The following is a 27,500-nucleotide window of genomic DNA, read 5'->3' as shown; positions in this document are numbered from 1 at the left end:
CAAGGTCACGAACTTAGAAAATGTCAAAAAAAAAAATTGGGCATCGAGCTCCTAGGGTTTTCAACTGTTTCGAATGAAAGTTGGTATGCAAGTAGTGCTCTTCGAGTACTACAACTTTCATCATTTACGTTTTTCCCGATTCCCGCCAGTTTTCCCGTGGCGTCCCCTCGAAGGTCAAAAAATAAAAAAAGGCCAACCGTGTACATTTAATTGCTCGTGAACCATCGCTGTCTCCAGACTTGTCGCAATTCCACTCATTATGAAGGATTTTGGGAAAGTTTAGGAAAATATATTCTCAATGAAAGGCAATCACCGTCCTCAAGACCCGTTCCCCCCACCCCGACAACAGACCAAACTTTACAGGGTTTGAGCAGTGGTTCGGTTGCCAAACACGAATAAAAACTGGGTGGACCAAGGAGCTGCGTTTCTTGACTGGTTCACGGCAGGAAAGCCTTCAGTATGGGCAAAAGTCAACAGCACAGGATATCCTGCCCCTCACATAAAAAGTCAAGGTAATAAACATTATTGATCGATTGAAAAAACCCAATTTGAAGCGAATTAACGCACATTATGTCAAACAGTACCTCCATTGCACTGATAGGCAAACAGCAGCTGCATCAATCTGCTGATCTGGAATTGATTATATGGAGATCTGACAAATGGAACACATCCTTCAATCCTGATAGATATCAGTCTCACCAGGTCTCTCCAGAAGGATGGTAAAACTCACCTATCTATTTTTCATGGTCAACCATTGGAAGAGGTCCAGGCTCTTGAACTTGTTAGCCTCACCATCAGCCATGAGATCTCCTGGGCTGAACACAACACAAAGCTGGCCTCCAAAGCCAGCCACAAAGTGGGCATCCTCTGTCGTTTCAAGACATCTCACGAAAATAAGGCAATGTCTGCGGATACGGCTTGGCCGACCTCAACCAAATTTTCCATTCTTACTTGGATTACCAAGGGGTCAGGTCATGGGCATTAAATAATCACCTTACTCTTCCATATGACTCAATTTTAAATCCCCGCCCCCATCCTCAAAGAAAACTTACAAATACTGCAAGGCAGTTAACGCCTTCTTTGTAGGTCGAGGTGGTGTAATGCCGAGTGATGATTACACTTTCTGAAAATAATTTGAACTTGTGTTGATATCAGTTGTTATCTATCTATAATTCCAGCAGTGTGTCTGTGTGTGTGTGACCGCTGTTTCTCGACAACCACCGGTCCGATCTAATTGAAACTTGCCAGGTATATTGCTGGGGCCCTGTGGATGTGCCTTTTCAAGGTTTGTTATTAATCGGACAAGTGGTTCCTAAGTTATGGCCATTTATTTTCCAACCAATGAAAGGACACGCTGCGTAGGCGTGACTGCGTAGGCCGGGTGACGACGTCACGTGTGGTGCCGGTTACGATGGGGATCGGTGTCCTAGTTACCGTGGCGTAGGAGTGGCAATGGTCAATGGCAGCGAATGTCATGGCCAGCAAAAACAGAGAGGTAAACTTGATTTTAATTTGGATGTTAATTAACTCTGTGTGTGTAAGTATCACAGCAGTTATTACTTCAATGCAAGCGATAATTCGTGGAATGCAAGTGAACATTCTGTACGGGCACGCACCACTTCCGGATAGTGATGACTTACTGTATTCTAATAATTTCTCGATTCCTTATGCACATTTATAGATAAACACAATGCCCCAATCCAGTCGTCGTTTACGAGAGCGAAGGAACGGTCTGTGTGGTTGTTTGAAAGTTTTTTTTTGGGGGGGGAGGGGGGTGTTGCACGTACAGGTACGCGAAACCGAAGGAAAACGCACATACGGGCACGTACTAGTAAAGATAATTATTCTTTCTATACTTGTGCTGTTGGAGGTAAAACATGTGTCAAAACAAGGCATATGTTGTGTTGAGTGCCCCTCCAATGAAAAAAAAAAAACACCTGCTTTGAGAGACTGCCTTGGGCTTGACAGACAGGTGCTCTCTCAAAACGAGATTGACTGTATTTAATTAAAACAGTTCAATGGCAAAGCTGTTCAGGAATGCATGTTGTCATGGTGAGAAAATTACTCTGAAAGATCACACGCTGCACAGCGTGGTGTTAGCAAGTTCATTTCAATTCACAAAATTTCTTATTTTCCGAAAGTTCTGTAATATCAGTGCTTTCATCCGTCACCATGCGAAGGGAATCATCATGGGGAGTTGACTCGGGTGCAATGCAATATTTGCAAAAAGAAAATAAAACTTCAACAAATCCAAGGGTGATGCTCTCAGCAAGGTAACGACGACGATGACAACAAAAATCTGAGAATTTCTTTGTGTGGAAATCTGTAATTAGGATCTGAGAGAATCAACAATCATGGGTCGTACAGCTTCAATGGGAAAAGTGGTGGAAAGGCAGGGGAGAGGGAGAATTAAGGACTGCTTGCTCGACAAAGTAAAGTTTGTGATACAAACCATTTTCAAGGAAATGTCCCAAATATAGATGTTTAAACGGTTCAGTAAAAACGTTTTACGAACATGTACCAAGGTAAAACAAGGCTGCCACAAACTGGCCTGGAAGCACGAATGATGAATTCTTCAATAAGCATTGCTCTAGTACAGAGAGAGAAAAAATAAGAAAACAAAAATAAAGTTTTTCTTACCATCCGAAGTGTCAATATCCATTTTCTCATCCGATACAGGTAGGGTCGTGGTCGCGTTACAGGCTGAAACTGAGGTCTTACTTTCCGATGCTCCATCAACCCCATCGCAATCCTCTTCATCTGACTCGGTGCTGTCCTCGCTGTTCCCGCTATCACCAGCTGCCTTGTTGGCAATGCCGGGTGAATGAAAAACACCAAACCTAACGTAAAAATAAGGTAGAGTGTTTCGCCAAGGCTTTGCTGTACCCCAGGATATACAATCTTAAAATAATGTGTCCGTCGAACAAGGTTCACCAGGTATGAAACAATCAAGGGTGAAATGGGCCTTTTTGGAGAGCCATGTTTATTTATTTTAGAAAAAAAGCCTCATTTTAAAGGGTTATTTGAACAAAAAGGCACGGGTTTTTAGATGTGGTGTGTGCAAAATGGCGATGGCACCATTTCTATGGTACAGAACTTAGTATGGTATAAAAGAACACGAGTTCCAGCAAAAACTAGCAAGCTGCGTTGGCAACACAGAAGATTGATGAACAGTAGAAATTGGGTAACCTTTCCGCCAGAAAAGCATTCACATTTTGAGTGTCTACCCTTTGTAGAAGCATCGGATTCCTTTCACATCATTAGAATTTGCTCCAACGAAGGGTAAACACCCAAACTGACAGCACACTTGTGCCTTACGTTCTTTCTGAAAAAAAAAGTTAACCCAGTCTTACTTTGTACAACAGCAGAATGTCACGGAAAGAATCTCAAAAAGAATAAAAACTGGATAATTAAAAACAGCAAAAACTAGATGGGCACTCGGTAGGATGCATACCTCTGCCACGCAATGCCTGATCCACGAGAACATATCGGGCCCATTACATTCTTGAAATATCATGCTATAACAGTACTATATCGTTTTTTGACCCTATCTCTCAATGGTGAAGAATCACTTGAAAAATTCAATAATCCGCGTATCCAGATCCGGATTCCGATCTTCAATAAAATCGTATCAATTCTTCCTTGTCACACACCACACCCAACATGTCCACCAAGTTTCATCCGAATCTGTCCATAACTTTTTGAGAGGTCGTGCTATTTATTAGTTTGGCTCCATCTCTCAATGGTGAAGAATCACTTCAAAATTATCAGATCTGGATCTTCACCAAAATCTAATCAGTTCGTTCTTGTCACACACCAAACCTGTCCACAAAATTTCATCCGGATCCGTCCACAACTTTTTGAGATGTCTTGTACACAAACAGACAAACAAACAAACAAACAGACAGAAAGGGGTGAAAACAAAACCTCCTTCACCTTCGGTGGCAGAGGTAATTATGGAAATGAGCACCACCACAACAATACCTCGATCGCACTTTGGTCCTGCTCGGACTTGTGGTTTGCGTGTTGTCCCAGATGTCTTCATCATCGACGGAAGCGTCATCAAACTGCTGGATCCGTTCGTTGCACGCCGCTTCAAACAAGGCAGCATTTTGCTGTGGAATCGCAAGTTTTGCAAGGTACACCGTCAATTGTCATATTCGTTTGGCAATTTACACCTTCCCAAATATTCTATGCAACAACAACCAATAACTGTGACATGACGGTGACTTCACAAGTTTAAGTGTGCAGCGGCCTGAGCACCATTGTCACAAGTGTGTATTGGAAAAAGCATTCAAAGAAAATTCTGCAACTTCCTCTTGGGTTATCATGCCCATGCTATTAGCAAGTCTTGGGTTACAGAAAGGCCCTACTGTCCTTTGTACACATCACATAAATTTGCCTTGTGGTACAGAGGTAGGTGAAACAAAATTGCACCCCAAAGAGAGAAAGAGGTCACTTACACTGTCATCATTCGCATTGATTGCAAAGTTTATTTCTGATACTCTGTCAAAGGATGCACTGAAAAGAAGAAAAAAAAAGTTTTATATCGTTTCATTTGCAGAGTGAAAATTGGTTTCTGTGATTATTTTTGGATACAAATGGCAAAGAATACAGCATTTAATAAATAAAAAGCCCAAATACAGTGGAGCTAAACTGATACTCACTTGACGTTGTCCTCTTGCTCCGCAAACTCCTCGTCACTGAAGCCAAACTGGTCAACAAAATTGGAGGTCATTTGTTGCATCTGATAATCAGAGAAAGCCTGGCGAGGTTCCCGCAGCAGCCGAAAAAAACGGGAGGCAAAGGAGCATAAACAAAAAAGACAAACAAAAGGGCCATTTCAAAAGTGCAAATCAAATTTGCATAACGGAAATGGGGCAGCGCAGCGATTCGTGACAAATCCAGGACAAGTAGCTTTCTGGTAATATCCAAATAAGATTTAGCCAAAGGGTTTTTTGTGAACATTCCAATGTGCTGGGGCAGCAATGTGTGCAAAATTTAGAAAGACAGCAGGGATGGCAAAAATAAAATAAAGCTATTCGCTGCGGGCAATTCATATCGCCACCACTTCAATGGCAAAGGTTAAAGCGCAAAGGAAAAAGGAGCTAAAAAAAAATCGAAAAAAATAAATAAATAAGATTAAATAATCTTGCAAAAACGCTTTGGGAGAACCTGCAGGTTGGAGGGTTAGGCCACCCATTAAAAGCAGAGAGCACAAGACAGAGAGAGAGACAGGTCCAACAGAGGCTGAAAGGGAATGCTGATGGAGGCAGACTAATAAACAATCGCAGAAGACCGCTTGTGTGGCATACCTGCTGCAGAGAAGCATCATGGGGAAAACCGATGTCTTTGATATCCGTGTCATCATCCTCACTGGAAGAGTGCTGGTTGTATGGGCTTACCTGCACACAGCAACAGCGGTGACGATACTTCCAACATTGGCAACTCCAGTGCAGACATCAAGAACCTCCACAAAGGCATTTTTCAGAGACAGAAGCAACGAGATGAAGTTGAGATGCAAATAGGTGGAGTAAACACGGAGGATGAAAATGTTTCATCACTCAGTTATTTTTTACTTTTGCCAAAGAACAGACACAGACAGCATGTCAAAAGAATAGGTGGAAAGAAAGGTGGGAGAAGTGAAGCAAAAAATGTAATAAAAAATGTGGTTAACAACTTACAAGACTCCTCACCAGGTCAACTGTGTTCTTTTTATTGATGTCAGTTAGAGAGCCTGAGACAAAGCTTTCCCATTTCTCTCTATAATCGTCTGGCAGGTCTGGAGGGGAGGGGGAATGCAAATGCAAAGTTTTAGACATTCACAACCACAGGTTATTTAGGAAATTGACACACCATAGAAGTTTGCCTGGCACTGGAAGATAGCCAATGATACTAATTTTGCTGGCCAAACTGGTTGCTTATGGAGTTGGAGGACAGCTACTGGAGTGGTTATCCAGCTACTTGATGGACAGACGTATCCAGGTAGTGGTTAATGGCCAAACATCCAAACCAACTCCAATTAATACATCAGTACCTTAACGATCAATTATTAGGCCCACATTGTTCTCGTCCACATTAACGATCTGTGCGACAACCTGTATAACCCTACCTGCTTCGATGCTGATGATGGCACCATCTACTGCCTGCTGGATGAAGTGAATGCCATCATTTCTCTGAGAAAGACCTACAGAAGAAATGGGGACAGAAATAGAATGTCCTGTTTGCTGCCGAGAAATCCAAGGTTATGTCTCTCAGTAGATGGCTACCAAGTGAGCATCCTCCAGAGTTATTCATGGGTGGCAAGCCCTTGCAGCATGTACACGAACTTGACATACTTGGAGTCAGGTTCTCCCGGAGCTTGGGATTCCAGTCTCACGTGAACTCCATTGCTGGTTGAGCTGGACAAAGAGCGAGTGCCTTTCGCAGTATTGCTCCATGCTTGGATCCGCTTGGCCGAGCCCAAGTGTACAAAAGCCCATGTCCGGAGCACAATGGAATATGCTCCCCTCACATGGATGTCTGCAAGTGCCATGCATCTTCAAAAGCTGATGTGCAACGTCGTGCTGTACCTATCACTAAGGCCCCTCCACAGGAATTGAATAGTGATCCCCTGACCACACAGGAGCACTGTAGCAGGTCTGGGTCTGATGTACAGACTACACACAGAAGAAGTTCCAACACTTCTGAAGACCACGCTACCTCCATCATGGATTCCATCAAGGTTCACCAGAGCAAGTGCTTCCTTTGGAAGATATGCTGTGCAGTGTCTTACTGGCAAGACGGAGAGTGGTCACTGGTCACTTGTTCCGTATGACTGCTCCTACATGCCCGCAATGCCAGTGTGGAACAGTTTACCAGATGCCACTGCAGGTCACCCAACAACATCCGGGATCAAGGCTTCCTGCTCCAGAGCACACAAATATCTTAAAGTCGAATACAGTATACTTATTATAATGTTCTTTTGTGTGTACGATTCTATCACCATGTTTCTATTTCACTATTATTATTCTCTCACTTGTATTTTTGATACTCTGTGCTTTCATGGTACAAGTGGGCACTGTTTTTGTTTTTTGCAGTGCTCATCTGTAAAAATAAAAAAATAAAAAACCCACATGGAAAAGAGGGGGCCCACACCAGCACCCAACACAGAGAAGAGGGGTGCCACTCAGTGACACATGCTGAGAAGGGGCCCTCGCTTGCACGCCACATGGAAAAGAAGGGGCCCAACCCAACACCCCACATGTGGAGGGGCCCACCCTAGCACGCCACACAGAGAAGCAGCGCACCGCAGCACCCCACGTGGAGAAGGGGCACACCCCAGTTCCCAACATGGGAAGGAACACACCCCAGCACACCACATGGGGTGCTGGGGTGTGTAGAAAGGATATACCCCGGTGCCCCAAGCGGAGAAGAGGGGGCCACCACAGTGCCCCACGAGGAGAAGAGTGGGCCGTTCAAACGTGCCATGCAGAGAAAGGGTGGCCTTGCCCTGCACCGCATGCAGAAAAGAGAAGTACAGTCCTGCACCTAACACAGATAATTGGAGACCTGCCCCAGCTACCCAAGTGGAAAAGAGAGGGCCCACCCCATTATCCAATGCTGAAAATAGGGGGCCGCCTGCAAGAAAAGTTCCATAATAACTTTAGCCTTAAAGTGTCCTTTTTGAAAGTACGACCTAGATTTTGACAAACATTTTGGTAACCATCACAATGTGTTCACAAGTCGTAGTTTGAGAGAAAAACAAAAGTACAACATCAGATTGAATTACCGTGTTAACAAATCCATGAACATAATCAGGTTTCCATATTTATTTTCTCCTCTCTCGACGATTTTGAGTGGATTAACTCAAGTTAACCGAAGCAGAATTCTGGAGGATACGGAATCTGCATGGTGGCATTATTGAAGGCAATTATCAGTCCACATCTAAAAGGCACGATGTTTGCTTAATTGCAGAAGTTCAAATGTTTTACAGTGACAAGTAATGCAAGATATTTGTGCAATGACCCTGAAAAATCACCAAATGAAAAAGTCCAAATGAGCAAGGCCAGAAAACAATTGAAATTTATTGCCACAGAAATATAAGTTAGTGACGAGGTAATATCGGCTGATTATACAGTGGTGTTTCACTTTGTGAAATTAATCAGAAAGAGGAAAATTTTGATCGAGCCAAAATTGCATCAAATCCAATGAAATCAAACTTCATTAAATAAACATTAGCCTCCCATCAGAGTCGTTTGCGATTTTCCACATCGAATGAGTGGCCAAACATGGAGTCAAACAAGGCACAACGTTAGCCACATGACGAACAAGATCCATTGAGGTTAGCAACCACAACAGCTGAAGTTACTGAGAATTCACAACAATAATACTGCATGAATCATAGCATGCATTCAGAAACGTGGCTGGTCAATCATAATGTGCACCACTTGCTGAATATCAAAAGGCGATGGCTAAGTAAGGACAGAGCACTTTCCGAAGAGGGATATTAAGAGGAATTTCCCAAGAGGAATATTAAGGGGAATTTCCCAAGAAGAATATTTGGCCAGTCTGGTTACCTTTGAAAAGGATCTTTATGTGTGCTTCATTAGCACCATGGTCCATGCTCTGGACCACACAGTTGGCTATTCGGGTGAGATGCCCCATGTAGCCTCGTCGCCTGCCTCCACTGCTCCTGGTGGAACCACAAAGATCTTGCATCAAAAACGTTAAGGGAAACATGGGATTCTCTATTATTAAGCAAAAATTAGTCCATTTTAATTTGTAATGATGGAGTGGGGTGGGGGTTGAGGCAGGTCGTGAAATATGGAAAAATATTTCAAAGTGGGTATAATGGTGAGGAAAGGGTTGCAAGTTTAACTCCCAACCGACGACAAGTGTCGTACATTGACCTCCCTCACCGAAGATGAGCGGAGCTTATGTTTTCACTCCTGTCTGTCTGTCTGTCTGCGAGAAGAACATCTCAAAAACATTTAGATGCATTCGGACAAAATTTGGGGGGCAGGTTTTGTGTGACAAGGATGAAATGATAAGAGTTTGATGAAGATCTGGATCCGGAGAGGCAAAGGGGGGAAGCAAGGGTGGTGTGGGAGAGACAAGGGGATAGGGGAGAGGCGGGGAGATGGGGGTGAGGCGAGGTGGGGGAAAGAGAAGAGGCGAGGTTGGAGAAAAGAGGAAAAGGGGGAGAGAAGAGGCAAGGGGGAGAGAAGAGGCAAGGGGGAGAGAAGAGGCAAAGGGGGAGAGAAGAGGCAAGGGGGAGAGAAGAGGCAAGGGGGAGAGAAGAGGCAAGGGGGAGAGAAGAGGAAAGAGGGGGAGAGAAGAGGCAAGGGGGAGAGAGAAGAGGAAAGGGGGGAGAGAAGAGGCAAGGGGGAGAGAAGAGGAAAGGGGGCAGAGAAGAGGAAAGGGGGCAGAGAAGAGGAAAGGGGCAGAGAAGAGGCGAGGGAGGGAGAGAAGAGGTGAGGGGGAAGAGAAGAGGCAAGTGGGAAGAGAAGAGGAAAGAGGGGGAGAGAAGAGGGAAGGGGAGAGAGAAGAGGAAAGGGGGAGAGAAGAGGCAAGGGGGGAGAGAAGAGGCAAGGGGGGAGAAAAGAGGAAAGGGGGCAGAGAAGAGGCGAGGGAGGGAGAGAAGAGGCAAGGGGGGAGAGAAGAGGAAAGTGGGAAGAGAAGAGGGAAGAGGGGGAGAGAAGAGGCAAGGGGAGAGAGAAGAGGAAAGGGGGGAGAGAAGAGGCAAGGGGGAGAGAAGAGGAAAGGGGGGAGAAAAGAGGAAAGGGGGCAGAGAAGAGGGGAGGGAGGGAGAGAAGAGGCGAGGGGGAAGAGAAGAGGCAAGGGGGAAGAGAAGAGGCAAGGGGGAAGAGAAGAGGCAAGTGGGAAGAGAAGAGGAAAGAGGGGGAGAGAAGAGGGAAGGGGGGAGAGAAGAGGCAAGGGGGGAGAGAAGAGGAAAGGGGGAGAGAAGAGGAAAGGGGGGAGAGAAGAGGAAAGGGGGGAGAGAAGAGGAAAGGGGGGAGAGAAGAGGAAAGGGGGGCAGAGAAGAGGCGAGGGGGGAGAGAAGAGGCGAGGGGGGGAGAGAAGAGGCGAGGGGGGAGAGAAGAGGCGAGGTGGGGAGAGAAGAGGCGAGGTGGGGAGAGAAGAGGCGAGGTGGGGAGAGAAGAGGCGAGGTGGGGAGAGAAGAGGCGAGGTGGGGAGAGAAGAGGCGAGGTGGGGAGAGAAGAGGCGAGGTGGGGAGAGAAGAGGCGAGGTGGGGAGAGAAGAGGCGAGGTGGGGAGAGAAGAGGCGAGGTGGGGAGAGAAGAGGCGAGGTGGGGAGAGAAGAGGCGAGGTGGGGAGAGAAGAGGCGAGGTGGGGAGAGAAGAGGCGAGGTGGGGAGAGAAGAGGCGAGGTGGGGAGAGAAGAGGCGAGGTGGGGAGAGAAGAGGCGAGGTGGGGAGAGAAGAGGCGAGGTGGGGAGAGAAGAGGCGAGGTGGGGAGAGAAGAGGCGAGGTGGGGAGAGAAGAGGCGAGGGTGGGGAGAGAAGAGGCGAGGTGGGGAGAGAAGAGGCGAGGTGGGGAGAGAAGAGGCGAGGTGGGGAGAGAAGAGGCGAGGTGGGGAGAGAAGAGGCGAGGTGGGGAGAGAAGAGGCGAGGTGGGGAGAGAAGAGGCGAGGTGGGGAGAGAAGAGGCGAGGTGGGGAGAGAAGAGGAGAGGTGGGGAGAGAAGAGGCGAGGTGGGGAGAGAAGAGGCGAGGTGGGGAGAGAAGAGGCGAGGTGGGGAGAGAAGAGGCGAGGTGGGGAGAGAAGAGGCGAGGTGGGGAGAGAAGAGGCGAGGTGGGGAGAGAAGAGGCGAGGTGGGGAGAGAAGAGCCGAGGTGGCGAGAGAAGAGGCGAGGTGGGGAGAGAAGAGGTGAGGTGGGGAGAGAAGAGGTGAGGTGGGGAGAGAAGAGGCGAGGTGGGGAGAGGAGAGGGGAGGAGGGGAGAGAAGAGGCGAGGTGGGGAGAGAAGAGGCGAGGTGGGGAGAGAAGAGGCGAGGTGGGGAGAGAAGAGGCGAGGTGGGGAGAGAAGAGGCGAGGTGGGGAGAGAAGAGGCGAGGTGGGGAGAGAAGAGGCGAGGTGGGGAGAGAAGAGGCGAGGTGGGGAGAGAAGAGGCGAGGTGGGGAGAGAAGAGGCGAGGTGGGGAGAGAAGAGGCGAGGTGGGGAGAGAAGAGGCGAGGTGGGGAGAGAAGAGGCGAGGTGGGGAGAGAAGAGGCGAGGTGGGGAGAGAAGAGGCGAGGTGGGGAGAGAAGAGGCGAGGTGGGGAGAGAAGAGGCGAGGTGGGGAGAGAAGAGGCGAGGTGGGGAGAGAAGAGGCGAGGTGGGGAGAGAAGAGGCGAGGTGGGGAGAGAAGAGGCGAGGTGGGGAGAGAAGAGGCGAGGTGGGGAGAGAAGAGGCGAGGTGGGGAGAGAAGAGGCGAGGTGGGGAGAGAAGAGGCGAGTTGGGGAGAGAAGAGGCGAGGTGGGCAGAGAAGAGGCGAGGTGGGCAGAGAAGAGGCGAGGTGGGGAGAGAAGAGGCGAGGTGGGGAGAGAAGAGGCGAGGTGGGGAGAGAAGAGGCGAGGTGGGGAGAGGAGAGGCGAGGTGGGGAGAGAAGAGGCGAGGTGGGGAGAGAAGAGGCGAGGTGGGGAGAGAAGAGGCGAGGTGGGGAGAGAAGAGTCGAGGTGGGGAGAGAAGAGGAGAGGTGGGGAGATAAAAGGAGAGGTGGGGAGAGAAGAGGAGAGGTGGGGAGAGAAGAGGAGAGGTGGGGAGAGAAGAGGAGAGGTGGGGAGAGAAGAGGAGAGGTGGGGAGAGAAGAGGAGAGGTGGGGAGAGAAGAGCAGAGGTGGGGAGAGAAGAGCAGAGGTGGGGAGAGAAGAACAGAGGTGGGGAGAGAAGAGCAGAGGTGGAGAGAGAAGAGGCGAGATGGGGTGAGGCGAGGAAAGGGGGGGAGAGAAGCGAAGAGGAGGAGGGAAAGGGGCGAGGGGAAAAGGGCGAGGAGGGAAGGGAAAGAGGAGAGGGAAGGGAAAGAGGAGAGGGAAGGGAAAGAAGAGAGGGAAGGGAAAGAAGAGAGGGAAGGGAAAGAGGAGAGGGAAGGGAAAGAGGAGAGGGAAGGGAAAGAGGAGAGGGAAGGGAAAGAGGTGATGGAAGGGAAAGAGGAGAGAGAAGGGAAAGAAGAGAGGGAAGGGAAAGAGGAGAGGGGGGAGAGGAGAGAGGGGAGAGGTGAGTAGGGAGAGGAGGGAGAGGAGGAAGAGGAGAGTAGGGAGAGGATGGAGCAAGGAGAAGGAAGCAAGGGAGGAGAAGGAAGCAAGGCAGGAGAAGAATAGAGGAAGAAGAAAAGAGGGTGAAGAAAAGAGGGTGAAGAAAAGAGGGTGAAGAAAAGAGGGTGAAGAAAAGAGGGTGAAGAAAAGAGGGTGAAGAAAAGAGGGTGAAGAAAAGAGGGTGAAGAAAAGAGGGTGAAGAAAAGAGGGTGAAGAAAAGAGGGTGAAGAAAAGAGGGTGAAGAAAAGAGGGTGAAGAAAAGAGGGTGAAGAAAAGAGGGTGAAGAAAAGAGGGTGAAGAAAAGAGGGTGAAGAATAGAGGGTGAAGAAAAGAGGGTGAAGAATAGAGGGTGAAGAATAGAGGGTGAAGAATAGAGGGTGAAGAAAAGAGGTTGAAGAAAAGAGGGTGAAGAAAAGAGGGTGAAGAAAAGAGGGTGAAGAAAAGAGGGTGAAGAAAAGAGGGTGAAGAAAAGAGGGTGAAGAAAAGAGGGTGAAGAAAAGAGGGATGACGGAAAGGTGGAAGAGAAGAGGGACGGAAAGGTGGAAGGGAAGAGGGACGACGGAAAGGCGGAAGAGAAGAGGGACGGAAAGGTGGAAGGGAAGAGACAACAGAAAGGTGGAAGAGAAGAGGAACGATGGAAAGGCGGAAGAGAAGAGGAACGACAGTAAGGCGGAAGAGAAGAAAGACGAAGAGAAAAAAGTAAATGGAGAATGAAAAAAGGAAGACAGATTGCACAGTCCCTATCTACAATGTTGTGAGACATAAAAGGTTAATTTAGCCCTGGAAGATCTTCCAAAATCATGTCTATGGGAGAGTATCACCTCTGATGTCAGTGAGAGTGTCTGGTTCACCCCCCCTCTCCCCACCCCACTTTACCCTAGTGGCCTCAGATGGATTAGTTTGATTTGGTGTTGGTATATAGCACTTGCATGATGATGCGAATGGCCTCCTCCCATGTCAAAGTTCGATGGTTTTCATTGTTATAATAATGCAACTAGCAATGGAATGGGTATGTATAACAACTAAGCCTGTGAGGCATACAATATGACGAACAGACACATTAATCTTACTGCTCTGTTTCATTGGAAACCCAGGCATCCAGTATTCTCTGCACCAGGCAGCAATTGTCAAAAACCTGTAATGGAGGGCAAAACACCAGGGAAGGATGTGATTGGGGGTGGGAGCAATGGGGGGGGGGGTTCATTAATATGTCTCACAAATTGGTCAGTTTACATCCTTCTGCCTTTCAATGAGCCCATCAGGGTTGTGCACATCCATAGATTGTCGGCATTGTTGTCAGGTATGGGATCATGCGGCAGAGCAGCGCGTCGCTGCGTCCACTTTCAGCCGGTACTCCAGGGGCCTCCCTCTGGCCACCCCCCAGGCAGATGCCTGGCCCATCCCCATCTCCTTGAGATGCCGATCAACCTGCTGCAACCACGAGGCACGTGGTCGGCCCATTGGCCTCCTCCACTCACGAGACTCCCTCGCTGAGAGAATCTGGTGATCAGGATTAGCGTCAGGAAAACGAGCCACATGTCCGTACAGCCACAGCTGACGCTCACTGACTATGCAGGTAACAAATCTCATTTGAGTCTCTCTCAGCAACCGCTCGTTGGATACAAAGTCTGACCAGTGATAGCCAAGGATTCTCCGAAGAGACCAGGTACCAAAGGAATTAAGTCTCCGTCTCAGATCCTTGGTCAGAGTCCAAGTCTTGCATCCATAGAGCAAGACAGGAAGCATGAAGGACCTGAAGACTCGGACTTTCGTCCTCCCGCACAGGTACCGGCAGCGCCACACCCCCCAGGCCCGACCCAGACGTCTATTGACCTCTGACTCACAGCCGGCAGAGACATGAATATCACTGCCAAGGTAAGTGAATCTCTCCACGACCTCAACATCCTCACCACAAACAGGCACAGACAGGACGACATCCATTGTTGTGCCAAAGTCCAATCTGACATATTCATAATTCCCTCTATTCCTGAATGTAGAATCTCCTTCCAATGCATCTCCAATCCCATAATTCTCCAAGCTTCCCTTGATTTTGTCCCACAACCCTGCTGTTGGTGTGTCCCTTCCTCCTTCCTTCCTACTCCTGTTTGTTCTGTTATGTCCTGGTCTGTTCTGCATTCTACCTCCTCCAGCAACCCCAACACTTACACAAAAAAGACATTATATTAACTGTGACTGCTATTGCCTTTCTTGAATGGCGATAATGAAATAAAATGACTTCTATGGTATCTTCATTTGCTATATATTGAATATAAATTTCTACTTCTGGAATGATAACAATTTCTTTCATATTTTGGAAAAGTGAAATGGTTGTTGAAGGAGGACTTCAATTATTATTTTGTGTTTACAAGTGAGGTGTTCCATGAAAAATTATTTATTTACATCTTTATCACAGACATTGTAATGGGAGCATTTGAGTTGACTGCTTCACCCTGCTTTTCGCTTTGCAAGCGCAGGGTAATAATAGCAAACCAACCAATCGGCTGGGTACGTGTGTATGGCACAAATCATGTCTGCATTTTGTTAAGAGCGTACATAAAAAGCCATTTAGCGGAGGAAATAGAAACTTCACCACATGACCACGTGATATAGCAGTCATTCTTTTGAGGTCAACATAGGCCGATTTTCTAAAATCTTCGATTTTCTAAAATCTTAAATTTTCATCCGATTGAATTGAAATTTAAAGAGGATTTTTATATCAGCTCGCTGAATCCAACCACCAAATATTTTTGAGGTCAACCTTGTCCAAAAGATCAACATTTGCGAAAAGATCAACAGGCTAGATTTTCTAAAATTATCAATTTTCATCCAACAGACTTAAAATTTGAAGACAATGTTCCTATCAGCTCAAATAATTCAACCACCAATGACTTTTGAGATCAACTTAGGCCAAAAGGTCAACAAAAATCGAATTTCTAAAATTGACAATTTTCATCAGAGTAACATTAAATTTGAAGAGGATTTGCACATTTTGTCATTGAATTCAACCAACAATTACTTTTGAGGTCAACATCGGCCAAATTTCTGAAATCCTCAATTTTCATCGTTTGACTTCAGACTCGAAACAGGATTTTCATAAAAATGACCATCATATGACACATGGTCTGGCAGACATGATGGATCTGAAGGAAAATCTTTGTAGAAGAAACCGCTTTAACCGATCAATGCAAAAGTTAACTAATTGATCAACTACCCATGGGAAATATGGTTTGAGAAAGATGTCATCGTCACATGGTCTGGCAGCCATATTGGATCAAAGAAGAAAAAAAAAAAAACCTTGAAAAAGGCAAAAGTTGGCTCACACCAAGTCCTTCTCAAGACTCTGTGCAGGGTATGTATTCCATGAATACCATCTAGTTTATAAAGCGAGAAAAGGTTATTTGTATGTATTTTCATGGTTGTATTTACGAGTATTTTTGTTTTTATCAAAATAAATAAATAAATAAAACAATTTTTTCACCCATGGTTCTCACATTGTAATATTTCCTCCTCTTGTAATCTTTCATTTTCTTGTTCAAATTTTTCACTCGATTAATGCTTTCATCATAATAATCATTGTCACCTCTGCCACCGAAGGTGAAAGGTGGTTGTTTTCACACCTGTCTGTCTGTTACTTAGCAAAAAAAAAATTTTTGCCAAGTATGTTAGTCTAGCATTTGTCTGTCTGTTGAGTAGTAAATCTATCTACCCTTATTGTCAGGTTTTCCGTCTGTCTGTGCGTTTGTCTGTCCAGGCCAGTACTCCATTAATCGTAGGCCGATTTTGATGAAACTCTGGTGGTAGGTTCATACCATGACCTACTTGTGCGCGTTTGAGAACCGTTGCTATGGACCCCTCGGTTGCCTAGCAACGGGCCTTTGAAATTTTAAAAAAAATATCTAAAAAAATTAAAATACCGAAATTCAAAAATCAAACTATGATCGTTTGTGGTCAACACATTCAGCCTCCTTGACAAAAAATTCAGCCCGCTCCGATGAAAATTGTCAGAGAAGATAGACTTTGAATGAATCCTGGTCGAAAAAAATAAAAAAAACGAAGTTCGTTATATCTCAGAGACTATGAGTCAGATATACATGAAACTGGTATGGTAGGTTCATGGTATGTCCTAGTTATGTGTGAGAAAGAACCGTTGCTATGGACGCTTTTGTTGGCTAGTAACGGCTGAAAAACGACTAAATTCGACTCGATAGACTACCCATGTCCGCCTACCGGCTTATTTGTCTGTTTGTCACATGATTTTTGGCCACAGTAGGTGTTTGTGTTTCTGAAATATTTTTGTTTGTGTAGGTGACCATCCAAGGACAGCAATGCTAAATTTTGGTGAATATCTGAACCTGAGAATTTTTAAAGTCATTCTTCGCCATTGAGAGAGACAGGGTAAAAAAGGATACCTAACACAACATCTCAAAAGGTTATGGATGGATTCACACAAAACTTAGTGGACAAGTTGGGAGTGCCACGAAGAAGAATCAATTGAATTTTGGTGAAGATTCAAATCCAGATCTGGATATTAGAATTATTTAATTTTTAACTGATTCTTCACCATTGAAAGCTGGGGCTAAAAACGACATTGCATGATATCTCAAAAAGTGGTGGACGCATTCAGATGAAACTTGGTGGACAGGTTGGGTGTGACAAGGGTTAATCGATTAGATTTTGGTGAAGAGCTGAATGCGGATCCGGATTGGAGAATATTTCAAGTGATTCTTCACCACTTAGAAATAGGGCCAAAATGATATATAGCACAATATCGCAAAGGTTATTGATGGATTCCGCAGAAACTTTGTGGACCGATTGCGTGTGTTGCAAGGCCAAATCGATTCGATTTTGGTGAAGATTCGAATCCGGATCTGGATACGGGAACTTTAAGTGATTCTTCGCCATTGAGAGATGGGGCCAAAAACTATGGAGAGCATAATATCGCTAAATGCTGTGGATGACTTGTGACAAAACGAGGTGGAAGAGTTGGCAAGGTGAAAAGAACAAGCCAATTCGATTTGAGATATATATATATATATATATATATATATATATATATATATATATATATATATATATATATATATATATATATATAGTTGTGGTTGACGAAATTCACAAACCACCATTCAGGTCCCTTAGGTGAGATATCTCTAAGTATATGTGTAGTTAGACCCAAACCCGTTGTTTAGAGGGAATAAATGTCATTCATTCGGGCTGCGACCCTTTTAGATAGCCGTTTTTCTTTTACTATCTTTATTTTGGGCCAGCCGCCATTACTACCACCACAACCACCACCAACCACGTCTCAACAGCCATCACACAACAACCACCAACCACAACGCCGCTTCACACCAACAGCCACGACCCTTGCCGTCACATCTCGCTCTCGCAACCATCGCATCACCGCCATTCCCGCGCCGCTTGTGGGCACCGATTCTGGACTCGTACAGGGCGCGCACCGAGCAGCGGGTGCAAAAACACCAGCCTTTCCGAGAAATCGGATCAAAAACGATTCACGCCCACTTCTGTTCCGTCCTATCAGCGAGCGTGGGGCGATTTGGCCCCGCCTCCAGGTGCGTCGGAGTATAATCGCTATATGCAGATTCGCGGATCAAAAATCATTCACGCCCACTTTTCCTCTGTCCAATGGGGAGCCAGCCAGAGGTGAAGGGTCGAAGGTGAAGGAGCGAAGCCCCGGGGGCTATAAAGGGCCGCGTTCGCTCGCCAAAAAGGTAGTTGAGTTGGGAAGAGTTGGCAGATGAGTTGGAAAGAGTTGAGAGTTTCTGAGAAGAGGAAAGCAGTTGGACGCAGTTGGACGGAGTTGAGAAGAGTGGAGAGTTGGAGAGTTGTGGCGGCGGCGAAGGCAGTCAAGAGGGCGCTCGTGTCAGAGTCGGGGAGCTGCGGAGAGGGGAGGCCGGTAACGCGACCGAGGTCGCGGTGGAGACGCTCGTCGGGGGACCCAAGCCAGCGAGATATCCTCATTCCGCCGAGCATCAACAACCCCCTCCTGTTTCCCCCCACGCTGAGATAGTGTGAGAAGGGGGCCCCGTTCCCACCCCATTCCAGGCAGTGCGAGCGAGGCCCGCGGAGTCGGGGCGCCACCGCCATCTTGCGGCTCATCACCAGACGGGTAGGCTCGACGCGGTCTCGGCCCCAGGCCCGTCTGCCCCCTTGGAGTTGAGGGTGGTCCCTTTTTCTTTTGCTTTGAGTATATGTGTTGTCGGCGCCATCTGTGAAGTAAAACTGCATAAGTGTTGCCGTGTGCTCGGTAGTCGGTAGTAGATCTGCATTGTTGCATTTGCTTTTTGTGCAGAATTGTCGTGCTTCTTCTACTTTTACATTTGCTTTTGGTGTATAATTGTATATGTGTGCTTTCCGTTTGCCGCGGAATAAATGTGCTTTATGTTGAACTGTTTTTCACGTTTCGCTTCGTCTTTTCCTTTTTTGAATCTCCATCTTACTTCACGTAAAGGGTTGGTCGTGGGCTAAATACGCCCAATAATTAATCGAACCGTTGAGGTTGACGATAACACCGCTCGGTTATCCCGATAGTACGGAACGGGTCGCTTAAAGTGGCCCGTGTCCGAAGTCGACCTGCGGAGAGGTGCGATCGCCCGGTCTACCCTCCGTGTGGGTACTTAGGAAGGTCGAATTTGGCGAGCAACCCTATCCCACGCGGGGGGCCGATTGGCACGATCGTGGTGAGGCCGAAAGGCCCACCCATGACTAGTTCCCGGCGTTAGTCCGAGAGGGTCACGACGGGATTGTCCGTCCGGTGGGCGACGTGCCGCGATTCGAGTTACGTGGCCGTTGGCACGCCGGCGGGCGCGAATTCGCAACACTGGTGTCAGGAGTGGGATACAAACCCATCCCCCTCCTCGCGGAACTGGTGTCGGAGAGCAGGAAAACGGGCTCTCCTGTCTCCAACTAAATTCACGGGAATCGGTCCAGGGGTGAGAGGAGCGACCCCCGATTCCCTCCAAATTACGAGCGATCCAAATTAACCCTTTACGAGAAATAAGATGGCGACTCAAGGCGAGCGGGAGCCGGGGGTATTAGAAATGTATATGTGCAGTAATGTAGGATCCATGGTCCAGGATGAAATCCCCGTGCAGGAAATGTCGGTTGTGCAGGAACACGAACTCGCCCAACTGAACCCAGAGCCCGAAATAGGTGCGGCGGCGGCCGCGGTGTATGACACCTCCCCTCCCCCTCTCCACCAAAACCCTTCCCCGATCCCTGCCGAAACGGCTCACCCAAGCGCACCCGACATGGCCCAGCTATGTGCCATGCTGGCGGCAATGACAGCGCGGATGGATACAAGCACAAATGAAATGAAAAACGAAATAAAAGGCATGAACAAGCAAATGAAGGAAGAAATGAAAGAGCTGCGGGGTGAGACGCAGAACATGGGCCGAAGCCTGCAGGCGGGCATGAAGGCAGTAACCGGGGAGCTTTAAATGGCGACTCCACGTGTGGGAGCGAACGAGCTGAGCTGGGAGGGAGTGCAACGGCTGTCGGGCCCGCGGTGGAGGCGGGTAAGGAAAAAATAATTCAGGGGACGTGTTGGGCGAGGGTCGTGACGGAAAAAGTGACGGTAACCGAGAGGGAAAAACTCATTGGGGTGACGGAGACGTGCACGAGGGAGATAACAAGGGAAGAGATGGAAATAATAGTTGAGACAAGAGAGGTAAAGGGTGAAGAGGTGACTGAGTTGGCAGAGACACGGGAGATGGGAACGATAGAGGGAAGACTACACGATGAAGACGGGGTAAGTGACGCACACACACACACACGGAGGTAGTGGAGGATAATGGGGGTGAGCTCGCGGAATGGGTAGAGACCCGGTGCGAGCAGCGGGATGGCCTCCTCCAGGAACGAGGGGAGGGAGTATGCCCCCTTGAAGCGAGTCACGACCAGGTGAGTTCGGTCGTGCTTTGCGAGGTTGAGGGGACGGGTGCTGTGGACAGGTGCACGGAGAGCTTGGGGGGTATAGAGGCCCCGGAGACCCTTGTGGGGACACGAATCCCCAGTGTGGTTGTCCCGGTGTGTGTGGTGCAAGGTGTGAGTGCGTCCCCGTGTGTGGATGAAACCGCCAGTATGGATGAGACACCGCGGGCGAGTGCCCCCGCGTGTGTGAGTGAGGCACGATGTGTGAGTGAGACACCGCGGGCGAGTGCCCCCGCGTGCGTGCGTGGTGTAGTGGCAAGTGTGCCAAAGGGCGTGCTTCCCAGCATGCCGTGTGTGGATGAGGCACCGTGTGTGAGTGTCGCCGTGTGTGTGAGTGAAACGGCCAATATGAGTGAGGCACCGCGGGCGAGTGCCCCCGCGTGTGTGAGTGGTATGGTTTGTGTGAAGGAAATGGCACGAGTGAGTGAAAGGCCGCGAGTGAGTGGAGCCACGTGTGCAAGGGAAATGGCATGCGTGAGTGAGCGGCCGAGTGTGAGAGAGACAGCGTGTGCAAGGTCGCTGTGTGTGAGGGAGATGTCGGTCGGCATGTGTGAACATGCAGCCGCGTCTCCCGGTGTGAGTTTAATGGTGAGGTGTGTTAACGTCGTAACACGCGGGAGTGCGTGTGTTGAATGGCGACGACGACGGCGACAGAAGAAAGAAAGCCGAGTAGCGGCTGTAGTTGTTTCGGGGACCGTGCCGGGTTCACCCAGCATTGAGCACGAGGTCCGTGCTGTGCAACGCACGAGGCCCCCACGTGCTCGCTTGCGAGAGTGAAGTCCCGGTCCGGAAACGCACGCGGTGGATTTGCCGATCCCGCGGACGGACAAAGTTTAGGCAGGATTTCGGATTTGGACCAGATGGGTTCTCCACGCGGGCGTGTGTGTGTTAAGCTCCAACGGGCAAAGCACATGTGTTCGCGTGGGGAACCCCTCGAGACGTGGGGCTTGTGTTTTTTTATGCGCACGGTGACGTCATGGCTGCACGTGGGGTTGGAATCCGGCAGGAGGGGTATCCCTGCCGGATGGTACCGTCCAAGGAGGGACGAGGTACACGTGCAGCTGCATGACATCACGGGCAGGTGCAAAGTGCGCGAGCTGTGAGTTGCCGCGCTGGTGCTGCGCATGTGAAAAAAAAAAAGAAAGCAAGCCTCACTTTCGGGTGCACAGAATTCCCGGGCAAGGGGTGGAAGACCCCCTTCCCAGGGCACAGGATGGAAACTAGTTAGGGGGGAGGGTTAGCTTCGCTAGACCGACTTCATGGGGCAGGGGTAAGTCCTCATGGAGTCCGTGGAATGGATGAGTTAGAGGGATTGTAGCGAGATTTAGGTTGGGAAATTGATTAATGGGATTATTTGGAGACAGTGACAGACTTGTGGATGTGTAGCGGGGACGTAGCTTAGCTACGTAGTGTTAAATGGAACGTGCTATAGTTTAAGGGACGACGTGGGAGCACGAGTTAGTTAGGGGAGGTAGTTAGAAGGATGGCAGAGTTCAGCGGTGTGTGTGTTGAAGAGTTGTGGGTTGTGAGGTGAGAACGTGTGCTTGTTGAGTGAGTGAGGCCAGCGGGTCTGTGTGAGTGGAGCGAATGGCGAATGCATGGTGCGATGAGTGATTGGGGGGAGGAGTGACTCCCGCCCAAGGGACCCCGGGGTCAGTGTAGAGTGAGTTAGGGGGTTAGTTAAATTGAAAAATGGAGGTCGTTTTGTTGTTGGTGTGAATGTAGGCTCGAAACCCATTTGGAGGGGTGCAGGAGCCCTGTTGACGGGCTGGGAGCATGGCTGCGAAAGGTGAGTATCGCTGAGTGGGTACCCAGGGCACCAGGCTAGTCGGCCGTGGTAGGCCAAGGGCCCATGGGGGGCCGGGATAGCGTAGTGGGCACGGGTGAGCCTGCTTGGTGCGGGGGCCCGGGGCGCCATTAGCCACGTGGGCAGTGTTGTGGGCACGGGTGACCCTCGGAAAGGGGCCTGGGAAGCCAGGCTGCCACGTGTGCGTTTCAGGGGAGGTGCCATGGGGGGCACTCCCCGGTGTTTAGGGAGCTGGTAGGCTCGGAGGCAGTGTAGTGCCCGGGGGTGCCATAGCGGGAGATTCGGCAGAGGGTCGTGCCTGCCAAGGGGAGCCACGCATCCCAGCCATGAGACCGTGTGAGGGCACGGAGAGAAACTTGGGGGGGCGAGGCCCGAAATTGTAAGGACACCAACACAGGCAATGGGAATCTGGGTTGTTAGAACCAATAGTTTAAGCGAGAGGCGCTTGTTGAAAGCCCCGGGGTAGTTTCACAGTTAAATGGATAGGGTAGATTAGGAAGTGTACCCCTCTGCACCATTCATCACCTCGCTCTCGTTGTGGGCCGCTGGACCCACTATGTGTTATAGATCGCTGAACTCTGGGGAGGCCATCCTGAGGCTTCGTTGGGCCTCGACACAGGACGTTAGCTCTCCCTTATTCCCCTCCGGGAAGGGAACGTAGGGGTTGGGAGTAGGCTAGGTGACAGGATAGGTTAGCCGAACAAGGACAGTACAGGGGTTAGGGGACGATTTATAGTGGGGAAGTAAAAATAAAAAAATAAGTTGGGGCTCAATTGGGGTTTGACAAATTAAGGGAGTGGGTAAAGACAGTGACAGGCAAAGGCGATAGGTTGGGAGGGAGACAGTAGGCAGGTCCGAGCCCGCCTTCTGAGTGGCCAGCACCACCGCACCCCCTCCACCAACCCTCCACTGCAAGGCGAAGGCTGGCCAGCTTCATCGGCAGCTGTTGTTTTGCTGCAAGGCCTGTGCCGGCTGGATCGGCTGCAGCTGCTGTGCTGCAAGGCCTGTGCCGGCCGGATCGTCTGCAGCTGTTTTCTGCAAGGCCTGTGCCGGCCAGTTCATCTGCCGGCTGTGTTTGCCTGCAGCGGTCTTGTTCTGCAGGCTGTGTTTGCCTGATCGCCTTTGCCATGCCATGCCCACTGCCCCTGTTCACCAGCCCCGTTCAATTTTTGCTTTGCCCCCCACCCCTTGTTCATTGCCATGTGCGCCAGGATCAGAAAGCAACAGTTTGCAAGCTGCAAGAACTGCCCTGTTGGCAGCTACAACACGGGCCTGCAGTGGCGGCCCGTGCACCGTGTTTGCGTCCATCCATTCATCCATCCCTTCGTTGTGTTCATTGCGTGTGCCACTTGAGCTGGCACGGAGACTGCGTTTGTGCAGCCCATGCACCGTTTTTCACTGCGTTCAGTTTCAAAAGGGAAGGCCTTGGACTACGTGTGAGCAGCCGGCCACGTTCCCTGTCACCTGCATTGTTTGAGACAGAGACTGCATGCGAGCAGCCTGGCTCCCTGCTAACTGCTTTCTTTTTGCAGAGTTCATTGATCCTGGGCCATGGTTTAGTGTAAAATTTGTAAGTTAAGGTTAAGATGTACTGTAAATATGAGTGCGCCCCCGGCATGTCTGTCCTAGCGCCGGCAATTTTATTTAAGTCGTCCGTGTGAGTGGGTTTGTTTAGGTAGTTACTCAGCCCTCAGGTTATTTATTTTGGGGACACGAATACCATGAATGTCGCACTCAGGGATCCGTAGGTAAAATGTACTAGGGGAAAACTACACATGATGGCACACGAAAATTTGACGACTCGGGACGAGTCTGTAAAAAGGGGAGGGGGTAGTGTTGTGGTTGACGAAATTCGCAAACCACCATTCAGGTCCCTTAGGTGAGATATCTCTGTAAGTATATGTGTAGTTAGGCCCAAACCCGTTGTTTAGAGGGAATAAATGTCATTCATTCGGGCTGCGACCCTTTTAGATAGCCGTTTTTCTTTTACTATCTTTATTTTGGGCCAGCCGCCATTACTACCACCACAACCACCACCAACCACGTCTCAACAGCCATCACACAACAACCACCAACCGCAACGCCGCTTCACACCAACAGCCACGACCCTTGCCGTCACATCTCGCTCTCGCAACCATCGCATCACCGCCATTCCCGCGCCGCTTGTGGGCACCGATTCTGGACTCGTACAGGGCGCGCACCGAGCAGCGGGTGCAAAAACACCAGCCTTTCCGAGAAATCGGATCAAAAACGATTCACGCCCACTTCTGTTCCGTCCTATCAGCGAGCGTGGGGCGATTTGGCCCCGCCTCCAGGTGCGTCGGAGTATAATCGCTATATGCAGATTCGCGGATCAAAAATCATTCACGCCCACTTTTCCTCTATCCAATGGGGAGCCAGCCAGAGGTGAAGGGTCGAAGGTGAAGGAGCGAAGCCCCGGGGGCTATAAAGGGCCGCGTTCGCTCGCCAAAAAGGTAGTTGAGTTGGGAAGAGTTGGCAGTTGAGTTGGAAAGAGTTGAGAGTTTCTGAGAAGAGGAAAGCAGTTGGACGCAGTTGAGAAGAGTGGAGAGTTGGAGAGTTGTGGCGGCGGCGAAGGCAGTCGAGAGGGCGCTCGTGTCAGAGTCGGGGAGCTGCGGAGAGGGGAGGCCGGTAACGCGACCAAGGTCGCGGTGGAGACGATCGTCGCGGGACCCAAGCCAGCGAGATATCCTCATTCCCCCGAGCATCAACCACCCCCTCCTGTTTCCCCCCGCGCTGAGATAGTGTGAGAAGGGGGCCCCGTTCCCACCCCATTCCAGGCATTGCCAGCGAGGCCCGCGGAGTCGGGGCGCCGCCGCCATCTTGCGGCTCATCACCAGATGGGTAGGCTCGACGCGGTCTCGGCCCCAGGCCCGTCTGCCCCCTTGTAGTTGAGGGTGGTCCCTTTTTCTTTTGCTTTGAGTACATGTGTTGTCGGCGCCATCTGTGAAGTAAAACTGCATAAGTGTTGCCGTGTGCTCGGTAGTCGGTAGTAGATCTGCATTGTTGCATTTGCTTTTTGTGCAGAATTGTCGTGCTTCTTCTACTTTTACATTTGCTTTTGGGGTATAATTGTATATGTGTGCTTTCCGTTTGCCGCGGAATAAATGTGCTTTATGTTGAACTGTTTTTCCCGTTTCGCTTCGTCTTTTCTTTTATTGAATCTCCATCTTACTTCACGTAAAGGGTTGGTCGTGGGCTAAATACGCCCAATAATTAATCGAACCGTCGAGCTTGACGATAACACCGCTCGGTTATCCCGATAGTACGGAACGGGTCGCTTAAAGTGGCCCGTGTCCGAAGTCGACCTGCGGCGAGGTGCGATCGCCCGGTGTACCCTCCGTGTGGGTACTTCGGTAGGTCAAATTTGGCGAGCAACCCTATCCCACGCGGGGGGCCGATTGGCACGATCGTGGTGAGGCCGAAAGGCCCACCCGTGACTAGTTCCCGGCGTTAGTCCGAGAGGGTCACGACGGGATTGTCCGTCCGGTGGGCGACGTGCCGCGATTCGAGTTACGTGGCCGTTGGCACGCCGGCGGGCGCGAATCCGCAACAAAATATATATATATATATATATATATATATATATATATATATATATATATATATATATATATATATATATATATATATATATTACCCCCGTGTGGGGATGACGGTCATCTCTATAATGTTTTTTTTACTATCATAATCGATGAATCGTTGCTAGATATCTCCTAAAATGACAGATGAGATAGGTTTTGAAAATGGCAACTTTCACAACTTTCGTGACCTCGTGACCTGGACCCTGATGTCGAATCCGGGAAAAAACTATGTCGTTGGGTATCACTCATCGACCTCTACCTACATAGCAAATTTCATCAAGATCGGAAGTAAAAAGTTTTCTTTGTACCAGGAGGTGTTTTTGACCATCTTCCAGGTGACGTGGCGGCCAAACGGGACGGAAATTCAAAAATCTGTCCGGTTAGATACAAGATAATATTTCTTACTTTCATAATCAATAAACAGTTTCCGAATATCTTGTAGAATGGAAGACTAGATAGGTTTTGAAAATGGCGATTTTTATAACTTACGTAACCTTGTGGCCTTGACCCTGACCTTGAACCCAGACAAAAGTTAAATCGTTGTGCAACACTCATCGACCTCTACCCACATACTAAGTTTCAACAAGATCGGAAAGAAAAATTGTTGACGGACAGTTGGTCTGGCTTTATTAGGTCATCTCGGTAGAGATGACTTAAATAAAAAAGTTTTTTATATATATATATATATATATATATATATATATATATATATATATATATATATATATATATATATATATATATATATATATATATATATATATATATATATATATATATATATTGTTACGAATTCGCGCCCGCCGGCGTGCGAACAGCCGCTTTAGCCAATGGCGGCCGTCTTGCCCACTGGACGGACAATTCAGTCGCGACCTTGCGGAACAACGCCGGAAACCAGTCACGGGTGTGCTCCAAGCGCACACCACGGCCTAGTCAACACTCTACCTGCACGCGACAGGGTCAATCGCCTAATTATCGATATACCTAAGTATTCGCGCGGGCAGACTACCGAGAGACCGTACCTCAGCGAGGTCTGCTTGGACACGAACCGCTGAAGCGGTTCATTCCGTTCTGGGATAACCGAGCGGTGTATTATTGCGAGACCTCGCTGGACCCAATTCTTTTATCGGCTATTAAAAAGCCTGGGTGATTCGGGCCTCAGCCGGCGACGCGTTGAGAGGAACGAACGGGTCTTGATGCTCTTTCAAAGTTGATGCTCTTTGTAAGAACCCGTCCGTTCCTCAGCGATGCTCGGACTGTCCCGAAGCCCGATCACCTCAGACCGTTTGGCGCTGGCTGGCGAGCTCTCTCCACACAAACGCGCAGGTCTGCACAGCACAGCAGGTTTGGCCATGCTCTCGGCTCGCGTGTGCTCCGCTCTCCTGGACTTCGCCCCCGAGCTGTGTTCTCCAGACTCCAGACTTCACCGACTCACTCCACCGACTGACTGAACTGGCGCTCTGCGCGGTCTTTTATAGGGCTCAAGAGAAGAGATCTGACCTCCGCTCTTCGACCTTCGACCCCCACAGGCCCCGCCCCTTTCGATCTTTTGATCCGAATTCCGAGGCGAAGTTTCCACAGAGCGGACGTGCGCGAGATCACCTACACTTGCTCAGAGAGCGGACGTGCGCGAGATCACCGTCGCAAGCTCCAACAAAGAAACCCCCCGCGTCTGTTTGCAGCGATGCTGTTCGCTGGGAACTCGCCGTGGCTGGCGCAAAGATGGTGGCGTTTGCGGAGTTGAAGGTGAGGCGATGTTATTCGGGTGGAGGAGATGCGGTTTAGGAGATGGTGGGGAAATGTCGTTGTTATGAAGGTGGTGTGGACAGGGTGGTTGGTAGTTGACGTGGTGGTTGGTGGGTTGCGTGGAGAAGGTGGTTGGTGGTTGGCTGGTGGCATGGAGAAGGTGGTTGG

At 49.1% G+C, this 27,500-nt stretch overlaps 1 protein-coding gene across 7 annotated transcripts in view; it reads right to left on the bottom strand.

Annotated features, from left to right (window-relative positions):
* LOC147025857 (serine/threonine-protein phosphatase 6 regulatory subunit 3-like) overlaps positions 1-27,500 on the bottom strand; it is a 198,418-nt gene that overhangs the window by 50,087 nt on the left and 120,831 nt on the right. For 4 of the 7 annotated variants that reach the window (XM_085880736.1, XM_085880734.1, XM_085880738.1 and 1 more), the window contains 8 exons: positions 13,298-13,362; positions 8,559-8,674; positions 5,685-5,782; positions 5,316-5,405; positions 4,668-4,765; positions 4,464-4,521; positions 3,985-4,115; positions 2,641-2,840 (listed from right to left, as the gene is read on the bottom strand). In XM_085880736.1, the coding sequence (XP_085736862.1) occupies positions 2,641-2,840; positions 3,985-4,115; positions 4,464-4,521; positions 4,668-4,765; positions 5,316-5,405; positions 5,685-5,782; positions 8,559-8,674; positions 13,298-13,362 (856 nt within the window). The remainder of the gene's footprint in view (positions 1-2,640; positions 2,841-3,984; positions 4,116-4,463; positions 4,522-4,667; positions 4,766-5,315; positions 5,406-5,684; positions 5,783-8,558; positions 8,675-13,297; positions 13,363-27,500) is intronic. The other 3 variants (XM_085880740.1, XM_085880735.1, XM_085880741.1) reach the window with 3 other exon arrangements.

Source organism: Eptatretus burgeri, chromosome 5 (genome assembly GCF_056783735.1).
Source record: "Eptatretus burgeri isolate ZD-2024b chromosome 5, Ebu_testis_v1, whole genome shotgun sequence".
Lineage (NCBI taxonomy): Eukaryota > Metazoa > Chordata > Myxini > Myxiniformes > Myxinidae > Eptatretus > Eptatretus burgeri.
The sequence above is the reverse complement of the archived record's forward strand: the minus strand, read 5'-3'. Positions and strand labels throughout refer to the sequence as shown.